Raw genomic sequence first — 26,442 nt, 5'->3', positions numbered from 1 at the left:
TTTCGCGTTCGAATTTATAGACAACACATTTTTTTTTCTTTCTATTTTTGCAAGCATTATTACCTACGACGTATTTTCTGTAAACAATATTAAATAATACTAGCCCTTCTGATAGACGATGTCCTATCTTAGCTACGAATAATCAATTCGAATATTAATAAATAAAAATGTTATTTACAAAAAAGGTTGTTTTTCATTTAAAAAAATTCAGTGACTCTGAAAGCTCGCAGGCCTAAATCCTTCAGCTTTTATAGTGATTCTTCTGTTATACCTCTCACTACTACCTTCGCGAAATATAAATTCACTATATATTAGTTTTTAGTTAAAAAACAACACGTATATTCATTAATGAAGTTATTAAAGTTTAAATTTTTTTATGGCAGCCATTAATTTTTTGCGCACCAAATGTTGCAAGGTTAACACGATAAAGATCGCGGTAACTTATAAAGGCACTTTATTTCAAGCTATCCGTGAGATATGGCGGGCGTATAGCAACTGCTAATTATAAACAAGGTTCTATTAGGTTGTAAAACTAATAAACATTGAGTTCAGGTTTAATAATAGGTTTCACTTGGGGCCTTATTCGGTTTTTTAGGTTTTTATTTAGTCTTTTTATTCTCTTTCTATTGCTCTAGTTCTAGATTGATTATTTAAATATCGAATCTTAAGGTAAATTTAGTTAAGAATATTAAACTTGTATCTATTGAGTAATATGTTATGTAGATTATCATTATATTATCATGGCAATCTCGCAGTCGCTAAAGCTCTGGGCTTCTCTTCGAGTTCAAATCTGGAATATATAGATTCGTAGACCAACGATAGTATACTTAGGAACACTGCGTTGATGCTAGTTGACGTTAGCCCAGGGACTTTTACAGCTTCATCGGAACTGAGTTGAGGGAGCGGAAGGGTACGTGAACTTAAAAATAAAACAGAAGCTGGACAGACGCATTCAAGTTGTACGATGACGTTCGCACGTAGTAAACCGCTCTACCCGAGTAGAGCTGTGTAGTGTTGATGTTGTGTATGCGGCTTTGAACGGCAGCGTGGACCACAGGCGAGCCTAGGATGGATCCGGATCCAACCCCGGTTCGTCCTCGCGTGGGCGGCCCTAAGAACGGGTGTTGAGCAGTGGTGAGTAGTGTTTTCTTTTCGTGCATGCCGTATAGTGAGTATCTGCAGCGGGTGTGGTGTGATTTAGGGACACTCGTTTTATAAGTAGTAGGTACACGAAGACAGGTAAGTAGGTACGTACACGGTAGTACGAATTACCTTGTCCCAGTTTAAAGGCGCCATAGCAATTATAAGAGCTCGGTGCGATTGGAGGAAATTAAATATCCATAGATCGGATTTAACAACGTTATTATTCACTATTTAACAATCATTAGCAATATTGTTTAGCAATCGACATTGCTGTAGAGCAGCGATAGCGCTGCGGTATAGGATAGATACTTGCGATAGTAAATCGCAGTTTCGATTCCCGGGATACAATCTTATATAATTCACACTTTGTGCATTAAATATCTAGGATTGCCACTGCTATACTAACAAGTTTCAAAAGCATGGACAGCAGCGTCCTCTGCGTACCATAATACCACACTGCGATCGCCAATCCACATGCCAACCTTGATGGTTAGGGTATATTCACCTATAGATATCTTTGGGGAAGACATAGGCAGCAGGCGTCTATCTACTAACATGAATGAATAAATGAATGTGTATCTTAATGACTGGCTTATAGTATCTCATTGAGCTATGAAGAGAACTATGTTCAGGATTTGTCTTCGAGATCTGATCAGGGATAATGAGATGTAGATGAAAGAAAGTAACAGACACGGCCAAGCGGATTAGCAAGTTTTATTGAGAGTGGGCAGTCCACATAGCTAGCAGAACAGATGCCGCTGGGATGTTAAGGTCTCGGAGAAGAGTTCAGATAGGTCCTTAGGAAGAAGCTGGATGCAGGCCGCTTTCAGTCGGAGTTAATGTTGTTAATAATAATGAATGGGTTTTGATATAAATATTTGCGATACGTTTCTTTGTCAGGAGTCTTGAATTATTCAACATTATTTGGTTCAAGTTTCGCTGTTTGTTTAATAGCATTACGTTGTTTTATTTTGTCAATAATCTGATACGTATCGATTGAATCAGTTTTTTTTTTACATTAATAATCTGTTGCACCGAACGTTTAAGTTTTTGTCCGCGCATGTTACAATGTTATGTCTTGTATATATTCAATTTTGGTATCGGAGATATAAATATTTAAGTGGCTCGATTTGTGTGAAGTTTCGTGTTCTTTTATTGAGTGATTTATTTTGTGCGATTGTGTTTTTGATGTAAGTTTTTATCGTCATGATGTTGGACAGTTGTATCAATGATCACAATGATGTGGGCTGGATTGAAAGCCGATAGGGTCTTGAGATTGAGTGGAGATCTTCCAGTGACGAGTGAATGTAAACAGACGACCTTGTTAGGGTTGGAAGACCCGGGCTGCTGAGATCTGTATCTGCAGCATTAAACATCTTACGGCTGAAATGGTGATGATGTCGACAAGAAGTCACAATTCTTCTGTAACAATAACTTTAACATCATGTTATTAGTTCAGTAACTTTACTAATTGTTCGCTCCTACACCAGGAAGTAGTGCATATTTGTCTTCGGTGGCAGAAATATGCGGTACCCATATAAACATATCTGATGTCATCTTCTTGCTTCGTATCCTTCACAACTGAGGATCACAGAGTTTTTTGGATATTATGTTACGCCATCTGGTGCCGTTCTTTGGTGGTGGTTTTTGCTTCGCCACTATAGTTTTGATAGTAGTTATGTCACGGGGCTACGGTCCCGTGGTCACTGTTCTTCTATTTTTCTGGTGACCATAAATTTTAATGGATCAAAAAGATAGATAGTCAAATATCTAGCCCATTTCAGTTCAATGAAGGTTTGAGGCAGGGCTACGTTTTGTCCTCTATCTTGTACTTCATATACGGTAAAAGTGAATTATTTTTATAATATGTATTCACGTAGTTTTATAAGTTTTTTAAAAGAAATCGAAGATAATTTGTGATGAACGTTTTTACAACCGCGTCAATTTTTTCGTCACAGATAATCACAGAAGTGGTAAGCCGCCATGTTGGATAACTTTTTTTTCCACTCCAGGACAAAAGGCGTAAAAGCAAAAAGAAAAGGATAAAGAGAGATAAAAGTTTACGATCGTACAGTGTCGCTGTATCCACTAACGTGCGGGGGTTTATGGGAATTTAAAATCTCCCATAACACTGTCCCCGGCGGCGGCAAAGTTATTATAATGTAGTTATCATGTTGGCACTGCTGTTCTAAATAGTGCCAACGTTTGAATATACGGAACCCGAGACTAAACTGTTGTATCAATATTGTTTCTTATTTTTTTCAACACATACAGACATAAATAAATGAGTGCAGGTAAAATAAGTAAATTGAAAAGAATGAAAAACGATATAGGAACGATAGAAAATATTTGATATAAACAAACTGACTACTTCTAACTATATATATATATATATATATATATATGTAGCGGTATATTAAAGTTTTATTTTATATGTGTCTTAGTATTTATATGACTTATATCTACATCTATATGTACAACAAATTTGAATACTATTTAATGTATATATAATAATAAAATAACAATCTCATTAATAAATTTTGGTAATGTACTATAATATATGTTTATAATTAAAAAATAAGTGCAAATATTAGACAACGGTTAGTTCACCTCTCAGTAATTTTTTTAATATTTTCGTTGAGGTACGAGGAAGTATCTTAGTTATATAAAATTTTTTGTTGATATTTATATCCATTATCGAACTTAAAGACTTCTTTACAGGGTGTCCATATTTTATGCAATATTTTTCTAATTATAAGCTCTGTCGACAATTTAATATTTCTAGATTAAAAAGGCAGTAAATAATAATGTTACTAGCTACCTTTTTAATATTTACGTTACATGTACGTAAATATGTTTACGTATATACGTAAACATATTTACATATATATTTGAAATATGTTTGTTAAGTTATCCTTAAAAAAAGCTCTCAACAGACCTTGTTCAATATTTTTGAAATAATGAAACATATTTATTCCGTTTAAAAATCTTTGCTAAGCAAAAGTCAAGATATTGATATAATGTATATTTTTATGTATATTTATACATACGCTACTGTCAAGTTCGCAACATGGAATCCATCTAGAAGAAACTAGCAAGAAACTCAATAGTTACAGTTCGAACGCCAACGATTTGTTATTATTTTATTTTTTCTAAATCGTATACTTCGTATCTTAAAATAAAAATGATACTCATCACGGGCATGTATATTTCCTATACAATTTTATATTCTATAATAAAAGCTAACTAAATAGTCCACATTTTATTACGAGCACACAAAGAAAACCAAAAATAAAAAGGTAATATGAGTGTATTTTTTTTCTTAATTTATATTACAGCTTCACGCTCTGGCCGTTAATATCGGCCTAAACTATCTCAGAAAGCACACTGAACTCGAAAGACGAAAACTCGATATCATAATTAATCATTAATAAATTTATAACGAATTACAATCTCCTAATCTGGCCCGGCGCACCTTCCAGCGGTGCCTTTCGTCCTTTCTCAGTGAATTCCTCGCTCCAATAAAACTCTCGTAAAATATGAGATCGACGATATTTGTATAAAGCTATACGTACGAGGGCTTGCGTCCCGATCGACTTTACTAATGTAAAATAATATTTGTCGATTTTTACTATCGAATAATCGTAGTAGCGGAAATCGATTTGAACTTTTCTATGAATAAATTTTGAGTGAATCGTTACGATCCGAACGTGCTGAGTGCTCTATAAAAGCTATAGCGTTCTTAATTTAAAATTATTTCTAAATATAAATTTCAAACTGTACATGTTATCTAGATCTTCGTATACATATATATCTATCTATCTTCAGCAATTCAGAGTTATGGGATATTTACTGTTGGACATGGGTTTCAAGCTTACCAAGGATGTCTGTCCTCTTACCAGTTCATGGTCTTCACTCCAGCACCATAAGGCTGCATGACTTCTACGCCATATGACGTTCACTGCTATATCAGCGTCCGCAATAGATTTCAACATGACCGTTTTTTTAACTGTCCGCGTTTTTCGTGTCTCTCTTTCTCTCTACGTGTGGAATAGAGACTTAGTTTGCTGAACTCATTTTAAAATTTTGTTTTTTATTCTGCTTTCTTCCTTCTTTATTCTCGAGTTTAATACAAAGGTATTCTTCTGTCTTGCCTCATTTACATTCCTTGCAAGCATCGCCTTTTACCACTCATCTCCATTCCTATCGTATCACAGTTTGTTTACAATATGACCAGCATCTTGCATACCATAGTTTTTCGAAAATCTTAAGGTAATCGTTTCAATTTATGAACGAGCGTCTTGCGCTGTGATTACTGGGCCACCGTCGTCACTCCAGTATCTAAAGCCACATAACTTTCACATATGCATGTGCATATATAGAAGTTATGCGTGATAAAAAAATATTTTAACCATTAAAATTTAAATATCGATATAAATAGGCCGATAAATTAAATTGAAACGTCCAGAAAAAAAAGCGGATGCCTCTGGACAAAAGTATAAAGTCCATAAATATCGCGCCATATTAAAACATAAAACAGGGTAAACAATAATAAATAAAAATTACAACGAAAACACACAATGCGGTCGTTAATTCACATATAAATTATGTCTATTTTGTGGAACGTTTTACACTTTTTTTTCTGATGTGTGCGTGTCACAGTTTTTTGTGTGCACACAGCGGCGCCTGTGGCGCGGCGATATCCTTTAGTCCGAATTTTAAAATTCAACCCGTAACCGTTTTTTTTTTTTGCCTCCACGATACCATTCCTGGTGTTAAACTTTCGGATTGACGTTATTAATCCTTTTCATGTTACTATCTCTAAGTCTTTTATTACTATTCTCTTACTTTGTATTCTAATGTTTATTAGGCGCAAGGACTTTTTCCAATAAGAACTTTGAATTTAAAATTAAAATAAAACAACGAAAATATTTGAAATACTAATTTCTTATATTGAATTAGAAAAAGTAATGTTCAAAATTTTGTTACAGATTAGTTGTTTATAGGTGCAAAAGTTCCGTAGACGCCCATTGCAAGGTCTCCTCCAAAGATATCTATGGGTAATACACCGTAATCGCCACGCTCGATAGGCAGATTGGCGATCGCAGCGTGGTATATTATAGCTGCCCATCTTCTGGAAACTTATTTGTGCGCAGTGGCAATCCTATATAATTAATGCACAGTGAATTATATAAGGTTGTATCCCAGGAATCGAACTACTCGTGTATATATACGGTATACACTATCCAAAAATCAATGGTTTCATTAATAAAAAATAATGTAATGATAATTTATTAGAGAAAACATTTTTAAAATTGGGATTACTATATATTAAATTTAATTATTGCTTTTTATCTTTCTGTGCATTATTTGTTCTGACGCAAGCTATAGTTCTGTCACACTCAAAATAAAGGAATATATTTCAAAGTGTTTACTTTATACAGCGTGATTGAAAATAAGTTTACAAGCTGTTTGCTGATAAATGAGCAATACATGCACCTCTTTAAAACTTTAACTCGTTTAATCATCCTGTATATTGTGTTATATGTCGCTGGAACCATATTTTTGAAGTTGTCATGTTGTTTTTATACATATGTTTTTTTAAAATAGCTCTTTTACAACCACAGAACGGTCACATGGAAGTACCGATTAATAATAAACTGGACGTCAATATACGACAGATTAGGTTATCATAATTGAGTGCTGTTAATCTCGTCGTTGGCGAAGGAAACGTGTGAGTGGTCCGGTCCAGGGTTGAGTAATCCGGGGGCTCGGACGAGTTCCCACGACGCACCGTTACAAAGCACGGGAGCTATGCCCGCGATACACTGTGATTTGTTTTAATCCATTAGTTACTTTTGATTCAATCTATACAGAATGCTGACTAATATTGCTGACTAATACTCCCAGAATACCTTTTAGTGTTAATCATTCTTCCAAATTCAAATCGTTGTTCGAATTTTACGTATCTATTCCTCCATGATATGTCACCAATACACAAAAATTATATTCAGATGTCGAGCCAGATAAAGGCGGTGTATTTACATGTATACAAAAACTATTTACAATTTACAATTTCGAATGCAATGCATACTACATTACTGTCATCCGAATTCAAATCGACGTTCGAATTTCAAATTGAACACAATAATTATTAAAACTAAAAATTATTTCGACTGTAGTGGCCAGTAGTAAAAGCTTTAAAGGGTGAATATATAGGTCATATGTCAGCAAAAAGCTACACAGCTTTTACTGATATTAAATACAAAGAGAGAGAAATACAAAGTCTGCGGGTTCAAATAATGGATAGAATAATTAGTGTAATTATGTAGTACATCCAATTTTGAAAAAAGTATTTTCTTACTATATTATCACATTATATCAAATTATATATTTATTACTTCTGGATATCGATTTTTGAATAGGGTGTGCCTTATATTAACTATTATGAAATAAGCTAAACATTCCTTTCTTTAAATCTTTTACACATATAACCAATTCTCAATTTTTATTTTATAAATATAAATAAATCAACAAAATGTTGTTAAGAATAAGGAATATTTCGACAAATTCGGCTATTTTTAATCATGTTTTTATTAAAAAACGAAGTATTTTTACTAAATTGTTAAAACAGCTATTATCTCTTTTCTTCTTTAAACAACAGAGTAAATCAAAATTTAGAACATTGGTAGCTTAGCGGTAGAGGACTCAGACTTGCGATCGTAGGTCGCAGATTACAATTACAAATTCTCGGAATACAATCTTATATAATTCACATTTTGTGCAATCATTATTTGGGATTCAAATTAAAAATGTTTAAAAATTGGAATTGATATTAAAAATGTTTGTATATCTTACTGTCTCATGTAAATAATGTTTTAGACGAAATTGTGCGCGTTCATTCATCCATATAAGTAAGAGGATGAAAGACAATTTTTCGTATAAACTTGTCTATCACTCAGTGTATCGCTTGCTTCTGTATCGGTGGCCATTCCGTAATTCATTTGGGAGAGGAAACGATGACGTAACTGGAAGATTATGAGTGATGGATTGTGCTTCGCAGCGTCTAGGGGTCTCACGAATTAGCCGCGTCCCACCGGGTAACAGGCTAAGCGTCGATAATCGAATCCACTGTCATAATAAGGAGTCAGAGATGCTTCCGCGTTGAGATGATTGAAGATGTATTGACCCGGGATGAGAGTGCACTAGCTCTGATAACTTCCGTAATGTAGATATGAAATTGTTTGACCACAATTTTATACTTCGAAACAAACATAATTTATATTCCCCTCTTAATACAATATTTTTAAATATTACATTCATTAATCCTATATATAACACTCTAGGTTATTTTCGCGTTATAGAAAACTGTACATTCTGTGTTTGGCACTAATCGGTGTAACATAACTCCTGAAGATGCCCCGTGGAGGGGTGAAACACGTGTTGAGTAATTTGGTGGTGGCGGTTGTGTGATTCGCATTGTTTGCCGCATACGCATTTATCAGCGGGCTGGCGGGCGGTGCATTTCATTGCACGACTACCACTGCATGTGCGGAAGTGGCTAAATATTGGTCCTTTTCTTACTTAGGATGGACTTCCGCGAGGTAACGCCTGATTCCATTAAATATTCCATGAAAAACGTTTTGTATGAGCATTTTCATATAACGCGCTCACATGTTCATGCGTTTTATTAGGGTCAAACTAAATGAGAACAGGTGGACAGAGGATATAGTTAAGATACAACCGATACAGGCCGCTTTCCAAACAGTTCTATTGGAAATTTATGGGGGAGGCATATGTCCAACGGTGGACGTCGTATAGCTAAAATGATAATGATGACGGTGAAAAACATTTTAAATAAAACTAAAAATTATAGCAACAGCTATTTTTTTTTCTTATCACGCTAAATTAATTATAAACTGTACGAATCGCTAGAAATTTTACAGTACAAAAACATAACGAAGGGATTTCCCGCTTTATAGGTGGGAATTGCCTAGTTACATAATATGCTATAAGTAGTACTAAGTACTATTTTTATCTGTTGATTAGTATAAATATAGTTATATGTGAGTTATGATAGTAAATATGACTCTTTTATCATAGTTACATGCTGTATTTATTGTTCACATTATTTCCTTGTAGTCCATATTTGTGTATAAAATCGCATGGTCTATGAATGATCGCACATTTGCGACCCAAAAGACCTTTTTCCGACCTCTTAATACTAACGAATTAATAAAAAAAATAAAAAAAGTTTTGTTTTTAATATTTGGTAGTCAAAACAGTTATTTAAATGTTATTAAATGCGCCAATAATCAAATATTATTTAAATATTCTCATAAAATAATGTTTAATATAAAAAAAAACTTACTTCATTAAAGTCTATTAAGATACCACAAAATTTATAAACAGCAGTGAAAGTTGACGTAAGTCATTACAAACGTGTACAGATTATAAAAGGACGGTTACATTTGATTAATAAGGTCCTTTTTTAATCTGTTGTAAAACGTCAACCAACTGTAAAACACTCTCAGTGTACAAAGTGAAGGATAACAGATCATTATTCACCAATTATAGTGTAGTCGCTCTATCTCGTTAATACTGAGACGTTTTTAAATAAGGAACACCCAAGGAGACCGTTATTATTACAACAGCTGTGTATTTAAATACAGATTATATATTACGAACATCTGTACTTGAAAACATATGTAGTTTATTTTTTATCTATGTTTATTTAGATTCGTAGACAAATGAAAGAAACGGACATAGCCTATCGGATTGGTCTGATTTGTCGATCCGATAAGGTTTGACGTTTACCTACTTACACTCAAGAGGAGAGGAGATAGAAACAGCTATACCTTGGACCTTCTAAAGACGAACAAAAATTAAAGTGCGGTGGTCATTGCGATCAGGCCACATAGCGTATAGAACAAATGGCTGCTCTGGCTTTTAAGTTCTGAAGTGAAGACCTTTAATAGGCAAGCGCTGCTTAGGATTTTTATCCACATGGGGTGAACTCAGACCCAGTTAAACAAACTTCATACTTTTATCAAAAGGTATCCCATTTTTTCTGCACATTGGTTTAATATTTGGTCCTCTTTATGTTGATATTTTAAGTGAAATGCTTTTTCATTACGCACAACTTCTATATATAAAGTCTTCAGGTTTTAGAGATCATGGACCTGCAAGCGCAGCCTATGATGATAATATGATGATCTACTTAAGGTGGTCGGAAGATGCCAGGTGTTGGCCACGTCCAAACAGCCTTGGAAATCTCTGAGAGAAGCAAATGTCTAGCAGTGGACGTATTGCTGCAAAAATGATGATGTTGATGATATAGAAAAATATTACAAATGTAATGCATCCATATAATAAAAATAAAAATTGTCAAAAATCTCATATCCATATTTATGAGATTATCTGTCAGTGAGTTTGTTCAGGATTCGAAATTTTAAATAAATTAAAACAAAGGAAACGCATTCGGCTAACCTTAACACAATTCGACGTTTTCGTTCTATTTTTAAATTTTATAGTTTTCGTGCGTCAATAAATCAGGGAGATAGAAAATAGAAAGCGGCCATAGCCAATAAAATTTTTGTTTTAAATCGATCCAAATCTATGGAATGCTATATCAATCTGCCATGAATAATATCCTAACTCTATTGGAAGCGTTTAAATTCGCCGCATTCCGTGCTATTTTTGTTTTGTATTGTGTTTAGAGATCCCATAGAAATTTACTGAACGGAAACGATATATATCAAAAAGTTTTTTTGTATATGTCGTTTATTTTCTTAATATTTTCTTATACGACCCCTAACTGATTTCAAAAATTTTACAGTTAAATTGAGTCGCTAAAATATGTATTAAGTCAGGAGTCACCAACCTTTTTAATTAACACATAAAGGAGTACTCATTAATAGTTCACAAAATGTTATAATCGAGAAATATGTAGAAATTAAAATATTTACGTTAATTTTAATGCAAAATAAAAATAAACAAAATTTAATGTAAATTTGGCAATGTTCTACACACTTCTACAAGCTGATCACTATCAGCCGGAATTGACGAGATAATTAGTCTTGATCGGTGATCAGTTTTGATTAATTCTTTCGGTTTATTAATTATTATAATTAATTTTATAACAACATAATAATGGAATAAAATCAATATAATAAATTGAGAAATGCTTAGCGGGCAGCATTCTTGTACTATATACATTATATTCTATTGTGACACTTGTACATTTTGTTTTATATCACAAAGTTAAACTTCATGACATAAGATATTATGTTGATTAGAGTTTATTGAACATAATATTTCTATATACACATAGGATTATTTATATTGAACACATGAGTGCGACAAATAAAATACTACAAGAGTACAATATGATTGCAATTAAAATCAGATACAACTCGCACGTGTTTTCTCTCATGGTGATTATATACTTACGTAGTAATATTTGGGTTTAGAAATTCATTCCAACTATTACTATCCCATACATTACAGTCATAAAACATAAGGTTATCTAGAAGTATAAAAGAATATTGAACAAATAAAAATAGTTAAAGCAATTGTAAATATTTGTTTTAGAATTAAGATATAAATCATAAGTTCCACAATAGGCAGATGTATGTAGGCGTAGCGTAAGGATAACAAGGAGCGTACAGGAGACGTCACTCGCCGTATCATCCCGGCCACACATCTGCTATGACAAATCGATTCACACCGCCTGAGCTAATGAATCGAGAACTTACTGATTAATGGTGTCACTTCACTTTTATCTATCACACACTAGTGTTGTGACTATTTTAATGGATCCATACCTATATCCATACAGCACGAATATATAATCGATTCATTTTTAATCGATTTAATATCTTCTTCCTGAAATGCCTTAAAAAGTTTGAGGATTTGACGTGTGGTCTCCAAAGGTGTGAATCACCTGCTTACAGATTTTTTTAGACCTAACTTGCTCAGCTGCCCAAGTGGAATTTGCAAATTCGGCAGGTGCGAGGGGGTAGGACGATGAGTACGCTAAGCCTAAACCTCTTTTAAGTTAACAAGGCTTTATGGCTCACTGCTTTTCGGAGTGCTTCTGTTATTGTGACGCCTGTCATAACTAAATCCTTCCATTGGATTGATTATCGCCGTCTTGGTATCTTTCTCTCTACTTTTTCTATGACAGCCAGCTTATCGAGACTCTCTTGTTGCATCCTATTTGTTTATTATCTACACTTGCTTTAACATTGATTTTTTTTTCTAGAAGACTCATCATAATTCTAGCCGTATAACGTCCATATTTGAATATATGCTTCACCTATAGATTTCAAATAGGACTGGTTGAAAGTGGCCTACATTTAGTGACTGCAGAATAAAAACTTTAGAACTAAACGTCAATATTTATATCAATATTATTACACGCAAACACAAACATACATTTTCATAAGTTTAATTATTGTAATTATTGTGTGCAATAAACATTTATTATAATTATTATTATTATTATTACTATTATTATTAAAATATGAAACCCTGTCACAACATCGGGGGTTGAGTAATCATTGCATAACAGGCTATAATATTGGTAGTTAAAATAAAAAAAAAAACTATAGAATATTTTAAACACTTCTGAAATCAAAACGTATTTGGAACCTTCCATATTTAAATTTGAAAATGAACTGTCACATCACAAAATGAGCGAGTAGGAAGTGTCAAACAAGATTTATTACAAAATTCTCTTTAACTATAAATTATTATCAGGGTTATATTGCTTACAAAACGTAACAGATTAAAAATGTGTAATTAGTTCTCTAAATTATATCTGTCAAAAGTGACACATTCCCGCCAAAATCTGATTTAGCGCCTAAATGTGTTTAACGTAATCAATATTGTTTAGTTAGTTTATTGAAAAAACTTTCATTAAATATAATTATTTATTTACACAACAGAAAAATAAAACGGACCATAAACAATCTAATTCAACCCCCTCGTATTCTTATCGAGGAGTTAATGGCGTATGAGGAACGATGCGTCTAAGTTTTTGGACGTAACCATTTCTATTCATATCGCGTCCAGCCATAGACAAAAAGGAAAACAAAGTCGTTCATTCTAAATCTAATTTGCTTTATTGCTTTTTTCCCCACGGCAAGAGTGCATTATGCTGACATAGACAAACGATGTGAAAATGTTTTTCTTTTATTGACAAGTCAGTAGCTGCTACATCGTTTACTTGTAACATCAATTCTACGCTTCGCTTTACATTTTTAATACTGCATTTTAAGTTTTATATAAAAAAATTTACAAAGACGCCTATACTTCGTACGAATATTTTTACAATAAATATGAGATATCCAGGTATGTAATGACCATCACAATATCATGAAGCATCTGGAATCATAAGGTCTAGAAACTTAAAATTTGGCAAGAATATTTTTTTTCGTCCCCGTTTTTGGGGGCCTCTGAAACTACATAATCGGGTTAATCTTTTTTTAAATATTTCTCTGTTTCCTCAATTTCTCTTGTATCCTTCTATCTTTCACAATTTCTTTACCGGTTTCTTTCAAATCTTCTTTCAAACATCGCTTTTCTTCTCTTAATCTAATTCCTGTTCTATCTTTTCTCATTCTAATTCCAGATCACAGATAGTATATAGTATATATAGTATCACATATATACTATATAGATAGTATATAGTAGATAGTATATATAGTATCACATTTTATTTATTGTATATCCCCCATAGATATATTTGGAGGGTCTATGCCTTACGAAGCGACAAAGAATGGATTTTATGAAAATATAACCGAAGAAGTTTCAGGCGGTATAGTCCTATAAGTAAAACTTGGCTAGAATATTTTTCTTGGTACATTTAAAATTACTAAGAATTGATTGTATGAAATGGCACTTACAGTGCAGGACAAGCGAAGCATGCATATCTAGTGAATTAAGAAAACAACGATACACAAGGTAAAAAAGCGATATTTAAACATAGCACAAAACCAACAAAGCCGGCTCCACGTAACTGTGCTTTTTTATAATCCTTTACGGTCCTTCCCGTAAGGATCGCGATGCTTATCGTACCTTGTTTGTGACTTTGTTTATGTGCGTGTTTAATTTGTCGCTCTTATATTAGCTGACGTTGAGTGCTCGGTAAATATGGAAGCGGATATTACTTTCGATTTAATTTTGGAATATTTTTTTCGGCGTAAATCCACATTGTTGCCCCGCATTCACAGCTTCAGCGAGTTGGGGGTAGAGCGTGGAAGTCGCTTAGTGAAATGAGGGATGTCCTCCGGAGCTTAGGCTCGCCATGTGACTCCGTGGAGCACCCACTTAAGACTTTGGCGGTGGGAGACCCTTACCCAGTAATATTGCGTGAGATATTACCAGAGGCATCATAAAGATAATTCCAAGATCCCGTACACCACCCGAACTCTGGTGAAGCAAGTGGCCAATTACCAGAAAAGAATTCTACCATAAAAAGCGTAGGACATGCCACGCATTATCACACCGAGAAGCACCGACCTCGAAAGGAACCAAAAGACGCCTAAAAACGAGGGAGGCCGCCCAAACAAGTCACCTACAAAGTGACTCGAAACGCCCAAATAAGAGAGCCAATCGAAAAGAAGACACCAAGAAAACCTCCATCGACTCCTCCGACGAAGCGAGGATTACGCAACACATTAACACGCCAGGAAGCGCATTTAGTTTTTAAGTAGCAATTTAAGATTAGAAACAAAGTTTGTTAGTCCTTAGTTATATAACATTGTGACAGCCTTCCAAGGCTAACAAAATGTTCAACATTTCTGAATAGTGTTATATATATGCCCGAGCCAAGGTTCTTCATAATGTTACTCGATAATAAAACCTTTTTTAGTGAAGTTCATTAGTTAATATTAAATTTTTTACCGTTGAAATTTTTTTTAATGCAATTATTTTTAAAAATATCAAATAAAATGTATCAGCATTTTTTAACATGTTATCGACATCATTCATCTTTTTTGCGCTTCTTACCCCTTGATGGAAGTTTCTTATAGATAAAAAAATAGAATATTATGCAGAAATTTTAAAAATTATCTGTTTTAACTTTATGTATTTGAATACTTCTCGGGTTTTAAAATTCTTAGTGTCGTATGTATTCATCACAAAATTAAATAATTCATTTCACATTTATTCGATTATTTCTCTCTACTGAAGTGTGCGTTGGAGTTACATCGATCAATTGTCCCGTCTTTCTTCGACTGTACAATAAGACGCACGGATTCACGACATCCGTATACGATTAAAATCCCTTTGACCCGCACTAAGCGTTTTGATATTAAATATTTAATGGAATCAGGCGTTACTTTGCGGAAGTCCATCCTAAGTAAGAAAAAGACCAATATTTAGCCACTTCCGCACATGCAGTGGTAGTCGTGCAACAAAGTGCACCGCTCGCCAGCCTGCTACTTAATTTTGATATTACTTTCATAGTGCAAACAGCCAAGGTATGGAACAACTTTCCGGCGTCGTTGTTTCCAGCTAAATATAACTTGGGAGTCTTCAAGTCAAGAGTGAATAGGTTTCTTCTAGGCAAGCATGTATAAATAGATATATATAGATCTCGTAATCGATTAACATTAAGCGCGCTATAATCGACAAAAAAAACGATAAAAAGTCTTTCGGAGCAACTAGTAATAAAAATACTTTATTTATAGATTTATATACCTATAAAAAATTCAATATGTAGAAAAAAATCAAGCTATTTTGATATGATAACAGAACAAAATGTTACACACTTAAATATTTCGATACATTTGTATAAAAGAACCAAAAACATTGACAATATAATGGTAGATCTATTTCAAAATGTCCATCACTAAACAAATAGCCAATTATCACAATAACACTCGTTATACAGGATGATTATAGTTGTGAAAGATTTAAAATGGTACGATTTTACACCCATTTCTTATCATACTGTACCAAGTGATTACTCTTAGATACGTTATATTATTTTATTTTTTTAATTCAAATGCGACTGGCCAGTAACTATTGGCTGTACAAAATCGACAGGGATAGATAATAAAAACAATAAATTATCATTATGTTATATATTGTACCACATATTAGTTGACAGCAAATGAACAAGATATTCACCCCTTTAAAGTTTTACATCTATAGTCAATCATCCTGTACATCAAACTACGAAAGTAAACAATCACTGTGTCGCTTACCTGGTACCATACTCTCGTTCCAGGTAATGGCGTCCAAAGTGACATGTGGGTAGACGATACGCAATTACTCGTGTGACCAACTCAACAATATAATGTAAAAAGCTTTTATTATTCTCAAATAAAGATAAGAATAACACACATGTTCAACTCGGTCGATCCGACGCGTGGGTGGAGTAATATAATAAATTTTTAAGAACTTTTACACGAAGCCGTCGCCATGCTAAGCTAGCTTAGATTCAGGGCTATTAACGGAAGGGACTATACATCATCGACGCGTCCCTGAGGGTTGGTCGAGCAAAAACTATAACATTAAGACATAAATTCGTTAAAGGGAAACAATTTGGAAGGGACTAACTAACCACTTAGTTTTAGATGCGTTTATAACTTCAGCCGGTGGTATCTGAGTTTTTTAAATTTAAATTATGAACGCATTTTTTATTCTAACTATTCAGTTGTTTAAGGCGTTCTCTTATTGGTGACATTTTTAAATTTAAATTTCGAATGAATTTTTTCATTTACATATTCTTTTTTCATGTACAGACGATGGTTATAGGCAAAAGCGTTAGAGAAGTGAATGTTGTTTAAAAATCAATGGTTTCAAATATAATAAAAAGCGTTATTATTTTTGAAACTTTAATTTTTTTTATTAATTTTTGGCATCCAAGAGTGATTGGCCTATCGCATACCAATAAAAAAAATTATGTAACTATGCTATGCTACAGAATGATTACTTTAATGAGTGATCGGAAAACTTTTAAACCAATCATCATCATCAATCAATCAGCCTGTATCTCTATAATGTCAAAGGCTTCACAATTATGGCGTTTTTAAAAATAAATCATAGAAATATTTGTGTTCTTCTGTTTAGCGAGAAAAATATGCAAGTGATAGCCCCTACAAAAAAGCGTTATATTTTAGAACTGTATTATTAAAAAAATACGCGCGTGAATTTGTCAAACTTGCGAACTGTCAAAAGCGCAAAGATTTAAACGTAATTATATTATCTGTAAAAATTCAAGTTATTGGTTCATATGTATGAGAAAAATTGTAAGAAAAAGATGAAATCATTCTCAAGATATAACGTGACTAAGGGAAACAGGAATTGATTAATATATTAGGGGGCCCAGAAAGTAATGTCCTTTATTTCTACATATTTTACAGAAAAATCGATTGATTTTTACCGCTCCGGCGTTGAAAATTGGTATACTAGACGGCAAAAGGTTGTTGAAAATATGTTAAAAATGTCGCCGTGTGAATGAACTTTAAGAAAGTGACATTACTTTCCGTTCTCTTGAATATATTAAATCTAAAACAAAATCGTAGTTTTTAGCTTTGGTTTGAAAACAGTGAAATTACATTTTAACTTTATTATTTATGTCAAGAAATTGACATTATATTTAATTATAAGATTAAAAAAAAAATCCAAATTACAGCAAATTCTCCCATAGTTTTGAAAACAATCTGTTTTACCGCCATTATCAATCGTTATTATACAGCATGTTATTTTTTTATGACTCTTACATGATCGCGTTTTATCACCAACTCGCCTGATGGCAAGCGACGACGTGGTCGATGATAAAGGATGCAGACTCCTTAGTTACCTATTAATTGTTTCGTTCCGTTGTTCCTTTTGTCTTTATATTCATACCTATATCGAACATAACATCGCTATTTACAAGAAAAGCTGTTTGAAAACTAATAAAGAATGTAATTTAAAATTTGAGGTCACTTTACATATATACTATATAGATATTTAATGATTTAAACTAATGTGTAAATTTAAACAAGCGTGTAGAAGTTAATTTTTTATATATTTCTTCTAAATTAGTACATTTGGGTTACTATAAACCGAAATTATCTTAATAAAATATGCTTCAAAATCGGAATAAGTATATTTTAAATACGTTATAGAAAATTAGGAACATATGTGTCCACCGACTTGTGATTATCAGTAAAGATAACAGTTCACAATAAGAAAGAAAGAACACAAAAACACTTACACTTTCTCGTACTCTAAGTCAATTTAGTGTTTTTATGTATTTAAGGGTGTTAGTCTACGTATATTGTAAATATGTTGAGTCATTTTTATTTAAAAAGTAAGACATTAAATTATTCCATTTCACACCAAGCAATATCAATGTGAGGTAGTTAATAGTTTATTTAACCTAAACTAATTGTTCCCGCCACATTTTTGACAGCTGCCCTACAATGACACCTTTACGCCACCCACAAACAAGTGCACCAACATTCAAAACATAACAGATCGTGTGTCAAACAATTCAATTAACAATGCCCGTGTGCATTCAAAGAAATCTATTCAAGCGTTATACGTAACAAGATAAATTAAACTTTATTAACATGAGATAGATTTGAAATTAGATAAGTTGTTTCTGGTAGTTTATTGTTACGGTAAAGAATAAAATAGGCCATTTATTGTGGCGTCAGTGCATTCATTTGTATGGAGCGGATAATCAAGTGATCCCTTATTGTCATCGATCAATCTGTGATGGATCGATATCCTGTAGTGGAGAAAGTTCGGTTCTGTGGTCGGATCTTTGATGTGGCATACTGCAATGAACTCTCATACGTATCAAGTAAAAAAAAAACTGTTAAGAAACACTTGCGCTATGTTTCTATCTATTATTCGTGTTCGTGTTATTAATATATTATAATGATGGTAATAAATAATAATGGTTGAGGATAAGTCTATAAAGAACGTTTACAAATATGCTAAATGTCAAATATTTATTAGCACTTAACGATTTCTTAAACGCTATTATTCGCGTTAATGCTATAATAAAATAAATAGATTTGCTATAAGGAAAACTACTTATAAACTTTAATAATGTATAAGATTCTATGATATTTTACAGTTAAAATACAATATTTAATGCAATTAAATAAAAATGAATTTAAAATAATCGTTTCATGAATTTTATAATGGAAGCCTATTCCTTGTTCCAAAAACGATGAATCTACTTTATGTAAACAAAACTAGGTTTATAAGGGATTTCATTCTAGTATTGCACGAACTGTTTGTAAATTAGATGATGTTATATAAAATATATTATGTTGCGACTAATATAACAGATATACTAACGGTATATCTGTATTTAATAAATATGTCACTTAGGGAATATAGCTCTGGGAGTATAGATCACTCTTATTGCTATTTTAGAACCTTTAAAATCATGGTAAACTCTTTTGAAACTACTGCTTATTCCGGATGATACTATATGTCTAAAAATATTAGGTTAAATTATAACATTAGCTTGTAATATAATTAGCTGGTTTCACGCTATTAAATAGCGTATCAAAGCTAAGTTGCTAAGTTAATGAAGCCCATCGGTGCTGTAAGATTATAATCGGGCGCCTTGTGTGTATGTATTCAAAGAAATCGCTTCCGTACACACGTTATACCAGGGTAACCATAATTCATAATATTAATAGGATATTAATTGAATTGCTACAACAGTAATTAAAAATACATACATTATGTTTTTCATGTTATATATATACAAATATGTATAATCTTATAATTATTTTTATATAGATAGACATGGTTTTCATATACCCTTTACATATATAGCCCATAGACACCCACTGCAAGCCATTGGTCTCCCCCAAATATATCTATAGGTGGATATATAATAATCGCCACGCTTGGTTAGCGGGTTGGCGATCGCAGTGTGGTATTACCAGAGGAGGCAGCAGTCCATCCTCTGAAAACTTATTTATGAGCAGTGGCAATCCAATATAATTAATGCAAAAAGTATGAATTATTAAAGATTTTATCCTGAGATTCGAACCCGTGACCAACGATCGTAGATCTCAGTACTCTACCGCTGGGCCACCATTACTCACGGCTCATATATCGATAGATAATGTATTGACACGTTTTATTTCATACAATTTTTATTTTTATTACCTAGTTTTAATTATTTTTATTAAATATTTTTTTTATGATTATCATCATATTCTTAATTTTAAACACTGAATTTTGTTTGATTAACTGACCTTTAAATAAAAAGGCATAGTTCATAATAAATATTTTAGAAAAACTTATCTCACATTTATATGAAAACATGCGTACCCTAGCATCGCAACCCAGTGTTGATAGTCACTGAACAGGCTCGAAACCGGGACGGTTTGCTTCCTCTCGATCATCGTACAGTGTCTGCAGGTACATACAACATGCGTACATATGCCATACTCTAGAACATTCCATAGATTTCCTCTCTATATTTGAATTATATATATACGTATATGTAATGCTTTTCATAGATGTTTAAATGACCCATAAATCAACGCCAATTCGAAATACAGATGATGGTGCATAAACAAAAATAACAGATAGTGGCTAACCACAATTATTAAAACGGCTACATGAATCCAAGTGACTTTAGACTAAAGACATGACTTAGATGTTATAAAATGGTTTCCTTTACAACATGGATAGGCTCACATTTTTTTATTTACGTATCAATCTATCTAATAGTTAAAAATGTTTTATTATTTATTCATTAAAAATACTTCGTTTTATTGTTAATTTTTGACTCTTTGAAATAACAATACCATTGTTCTCGAGCATTTCGTGGTTACGTATAATTGTTAAATGGTTTATGAGTATACAGGCTGTTTCGTTATAGGTATAAAAGCTATAAAGGGTTGAATGTGCAGCTCGTAAAATCGATTTTTGTATTTTCCTGCAAACTTTGTATTGCCAGAAGTTAAGAGCCAGTCGAATCCGAATTAAAAATCTATTGATGTAACATACCTATTTATATAGGTTGATTGGAAATGGACGTAAAAGCTTTACAGATTTTTGCTGAAAAATGAACTGTTCATTTACCTCCTAAGAGATTTTAGATCTATAACAAATCATCATGTATTTAAAATATCGCAAATTTAAATACTTTTTGCTACTTTTGATGTCGGCGAAAATATAATGGAAAGCAATACTAGTGTAATGATTCAATGATGTTAAACCGTATCAATGGTTAAACATGTATTTGACTTTGTAATAACAGGTTGTCAAATATCTCCCTTCCGCTTTTTTGCTCTTTATTCAATGCTTTATAAAAAGTGTTACAGTGATCGGATTTAGTTCAAATATGCGCCGTTTTGTTCGATAATCTGTTTCCATCTAGACGGCAACTTCATAATACCTCCCTCGTAGAAGCCCCCCTCTTTATTTGCGAAGAACTCGGACAGCCACTTTTCACAAACCTCTTTTGAGTTCAACTTTACACCACCAAGGGCGTTCGCCATGGACAGGAACAGGTGGTAATCACTTGGCGCTATGTCCGGGCTATATGGTGGATGTGATAAAACCTCCCATTCGAGCTCCCGTAGCTTCTGACGAGTCATCAACGAAGTGTGTGGTCTGGCGTTGTCCTGGTGGAACACTACACCCTTCCTGTTGGCCAATTCTGGACGCTTCTGGTCGATCGCCTGCTTCAAGCGGTCCAGTTGTTCGCAGTAGATGGTAGAATTAAGCGTCTGGCCATATGGGAGCAGCTCATAGTGGATGATTCCCTTCCAATCTCCATCCACCAAACACACAGCAAAACCTTCCTGGCCGTCAATCCCGGCTTGGCCACTGTTTGGGACGATTCACCGGCCTTCGACCACGACCGTTTTCGCTTGATGTTGTCGTATGTGATCCATTTTTCGTCGCCAGTCACCATCCGCTTCAAGAATGGGTCGAGTTCGTTCCGTTTCAGCAGCATATCGCAAGCGTTGATTCGGTCCAGAAGGTTTTTTTGCGTCAAATCATGCGGCACCCAAACATCAAGCTTTTTTTTGTATCCAGCCTTCTGCAGATGGTTTAAAATGGTTTAGTGACTAACTCCCATCTCCTGGGCGATGTCACGATATGCCACATGCCGGTCTAACTCGATATAGTCCATGATTTGATCGGTATTTGTCGTCACAGGTCTTCCGCCGGCTGGCTTATCCATGGTGTCGTTTTCGCCGGCTCTGAATCGTCGAAACCATTCCTCCGCGGTTCGAAGTGATAGAGTACCATCCCCCAAAATACCATTAATCTCACGGAACGTTTCTCTAGCGGATTTGCCTTTAACGAAGGAAAACTTTAAAATAGCGCGAATTTCGGCGTTAGTGAACTCCATGTTTACACGTCTATAACTGTTAAACGCAATATCCAAACTAATCATGCATAGCGTCGTTTTGTAGGTTATGTCAAGACCTTTCAAATTATGTATAGTATTGCCAGATACGAGCTCTGTAGCGCTTTGTACATAGCCGCGAAATTCAAAAGACAAAAAGGCGGAAGGGAGATATTTGACAACCTTTTATTTTCAAGAAATCGTCAACATGACATAACAGTTGTAATGAGTTCAGGATGTGGAGACTTGGCTTCGTGCAGGAATGCGTACGCGCATCAATCTAGCCTAGCATGTTATCGCGAGCCCAATTCGTTGGAACTAGAAATAGATCAATTGCTACAAACCGAATGAACGTAATGCGCCATCATTGTACTACAAAGTCCTAAATTGCACGAGCGATGTCCTGGATATTATTTTATAGCGTAATGCTAATATTTTATTACAAAATCTTTAACTTATAACTAGCGTACAAAACAAAAAATACTTCTGACTCTCTTGTTACTGAAGAAGTAGATTCATATTTCATTAAACGACCACACAAGGTCTTATTGGAAATCAAGAGAGAAGTCCTATGTTCTACAGTTGAAAAATGAACATATATCTTTAAGAGACTAGAGCAGTGATTTCCAAAGTGGTCTATATCGACCCCTAGGGGTCTATGACAACCTGCAAGGGGTCTACGTCAGCGAAAAAAAATTTGGGGGTCCATGTATGAAAATGGGCGTCCACGATAGTGGATCTCAACACATACACTGATAGTACCTATTTACTTACATCATACTATCTCATAATATCAAAACATTTACATTATTTATAAAAGTACCTATGAAGTGAAAAAAAATATTATATATGTTTATAAAATTGTGTAAGTTGTAGGATGTTGGTATTAGCTTTGTGGTCGCAATACATTTTGAACATACACTAAACTTCACTACAGTTAGAAATTTACAGAAAATCAATATCAGGTAAGTATGGGGTCTACCCAACACGGAAAAACATGGCAAGGGGTCTACGACACAAAAAAGTTTGAAGAACTCTGGACTAGAGTAACTTTGTTTAGTACATGACTAAAAACATATTGAAATATTATTCACTTTAATTGGTAAAACAAAGGCACTGTTGCTAATATCTGTGAAATATAGATTCTTATTACTAAGACAGTTGTATTGTATTTTTCAAAGAAGTATTTTCAGTACATCGAAAGCAGTCGTTTTATGTACAACTCGATTGATTAATTGATAGATAGATTTGTGATAAATAGAGGATTTGAGGTAAAGATACAGGCTAGCACGTTTTACTAACAAAGTTTGTATACCTGATAGGATGGTGATGCGCAACCAGCCGTGCACCTAAATAAAAATGAGGAAAATGAGGAACCAGCTGTTTTATCGGTGTGTTGTTTTATTGCTTAGACACTGTTCCCGATTCGAATCCAATAGACGTAACCACGTGAACTTTTGTGAAAACCTTGATTTACCATCGTTCAACTTGACAGGCTTAGAAATAATTCACTGCAAAATCTTTTTATAAGCTGGCCCGGCACGTTGGTTTAAACCTCAAGACATTTAACGATCTGTAGCACTTAGGCAGCGACTTCAAGTATAAATATAATAGTTATAAATCATAGTTTTAAGCTGTCGCGTAACTCGCTGGTAAGAAAAAGCTGGTAAGAAAGAAAAAGAAAGATCTGTAATTCATGTCCCAACTGTCTGTACCCAATAAACGCGGAAGAAACACATTGTAACCATAACACCCTAGCGATGCAAATTAGAATTAATAAAAAAACCTTCCAGAGACTTTTGCAAATTAGAATTAATAAAAAAAAACCTTTCAAAACACTCTTGGCTATATTTTTTTCACAGACCATCATTCACGACGCAATTATAAAAGGTACAGAGATAATAACAGTGTCATATTGTCCAGAATACCATTCATATTTATGCATAGAAAATAACGGTAAGGGCTCACAATACGCCAGACAATCGGCTGGGCGGTGCATGGTGCTGCACGAGTTGTCCCTCATCACGTGTTTGGCAATCTTATCGTAGCATTAAGTGTTCGTTTATACAATTACAGAGTGAGATTGAATTGTGAAATGCTATTAAAATCTACATAGCAACTTAGTCATATTTTTATATGTGATAGGCTGTCATTAAATATCAATATAACCTGATTTGTGTTGTTTTAATATTTTTGGCAAACAAAATTACTGCGAAGGTTTATTTAAAAAGTTTGTAGTGGTAAAAGTGAGGACTTATAAATAGAAGGGCATATAAAAGCATGAATTAATGTCCAAGAGGTACCGTTTTAAATATTAAACTGCGCATTATAAATAGGACTTCAACGATCAGTAAGTCCTTTAGGCCATATTATAAAAAGTACACGAGAAAGATTTGACGTTTAAAACGCTGTAAATTTTTAGTAAATGTGATGGTAGACAATTGTCTTTGACAGACAAATTTATATTACCATCATCATATCAACCTATAAACCACCCACTGCAATGCATAGTACTTCCCCAAATACAGCCACGATGACCAATCTTTCACTGCCTGCATCTAGCGACTTTCCATCACCATGACTACATCATAGCATGATGATAAATCTGATTAGTTAGCCTCTTAGTTTTCAGCATCCCTTTTACACCCTGCTACAACAATCTCTCGTATGAAGTGAAATTTCTGACATTAAATATAAAATAAATAACTGTTGAGAATCTATTTCTGCTCTTTAGAAGTGTTGGTATAATATCTAACTAGACGGTTTTGGCATAAAATATATATAACTTTATAAGGTTATATTAAGTAAAAAAGTGATCTTAGTTCCGAACAGTTCAAGGTTATTAATAGAGTTATGTGATAGAACTTACATTTGCGTAGTGGAACCCGCACGCATCCATACAGAGGTAGAGGCAGGTAGACACCCCCTGGATCGTCAGGAGGCCGACCTTGTATGTCGCACGCTGAAGTATCGCTGAAACCAAACATCACTTTATTAATTACAATATCCTAACAGAAATGTTTCCAAAAGTAAGTAATATATCTATCATCGGATTGGCAAGTTGAAACAGTATCTAGCAAACAGGCAGGATGACCTTGACAAAGTTGTAAGAAGGCGCGTCACATTTAGGTCTCTTCCAACCGGTCTTTTTGAAACTATACGGGCGAGACCTATGTCCAACAGCAGCTGAAGTAATGATGATCACTCTGTGTTTGGCACTAATCGGTGTAACATAACTCCTGAAGATGCCCCGTGGAGGGGTGAAATACGTGTTGAGTGGTTTGGCAGTGCCGGTTGTGTGATTCGCATTGTTTGCCGCATACGCATTTATCAGCGGGCTGGCGGGCGGTGCACTTTATTGCACGACTACCGCTGCATGTGCGGAAGTGGCTAAATATTGGTCCTTTTCTTACTTAATGATGATCAAGTTACAAGCTTCTCTGGACTGTCAAAATATAAAATTAGATAAATATTTTTGTCGGTTTCGTCCAAAGTTTTCCCCGGAAGTTTTTTTATTTTTATTTCGTAATGCCCCGCTTTGCTATAGCGGCCGATACCGCAACGTAAAAAAACTGTCATTAGTATCACTGCAGACATTATTAACATATCCATAGACTAAAAATTTGACGTATCAAAATATTTTATTCTTTATTCCTTAACACCTCTCGTTTTTCTTTGGTCCCGCTATTGCTTCACGAAGAAAATGTTCTCGGACGTCACACAGAGCGTTGGCGGAAAAACAAGTCCGATGTAACATATCCTTGCCTTATTTTTTTCGAAAGTATTGTCCATGTGTGAAACAAAAAAAAGACTACAAATAATATGAGAGAACTTATGAATCGATTACTAGTTTGAACATTAAATGTACCACATAATAGGATAACTATTTAGCATTGACTTAAACGAAGGTCTGCGGGTAGTCTGAGAAAAGCCACGATTTGTAAATATAT

At 34.0% G+C, this 26,442-nt stretch overlaps 1 protein-coding gene across 1 annotated transcript in view; it reads right to left on the bottom strand.

Moving 5' to 3' along the window:
* The window catches only part of bnl (branchless), a 210,542-nt gene that overhangs the window by 13,523 nt on the left and 170,577 nt on the right, over window positions 1-26,442 (bottom strand). Inside the window, exon 2 of the mRNA XM_068763403.1 lies at window positions 25,362-25,465. Coding sequence (XP_068619504.1) covers window positions 25,362-25,465 — 104 coding nt within the window. The remainder of the gene's footprint in view (window positions 1-25,361; window positions 25,466-26,442) is intronic.

The sequence above is a fragment of the Battus philenor genome, unplaced genomic scaffold, assembly GCF_028537555.1.
Source record: "Battus philenor isolate CCGP_79_NKW_IND1 unplaced genomic scaffold, ilBatPhil1.0.hap1 SCAF_18, whole genome shotgun sequence".
Classification (NCBI taxonomy): Eukaryota; Metazoa; Arthropoda; class Insecta; order Lepidoptera; family Papilionidae; genus Battus; species Battus philenor.
This window is presented reverse-complemented; position numbering and strand designations above follow the sequence as displayed.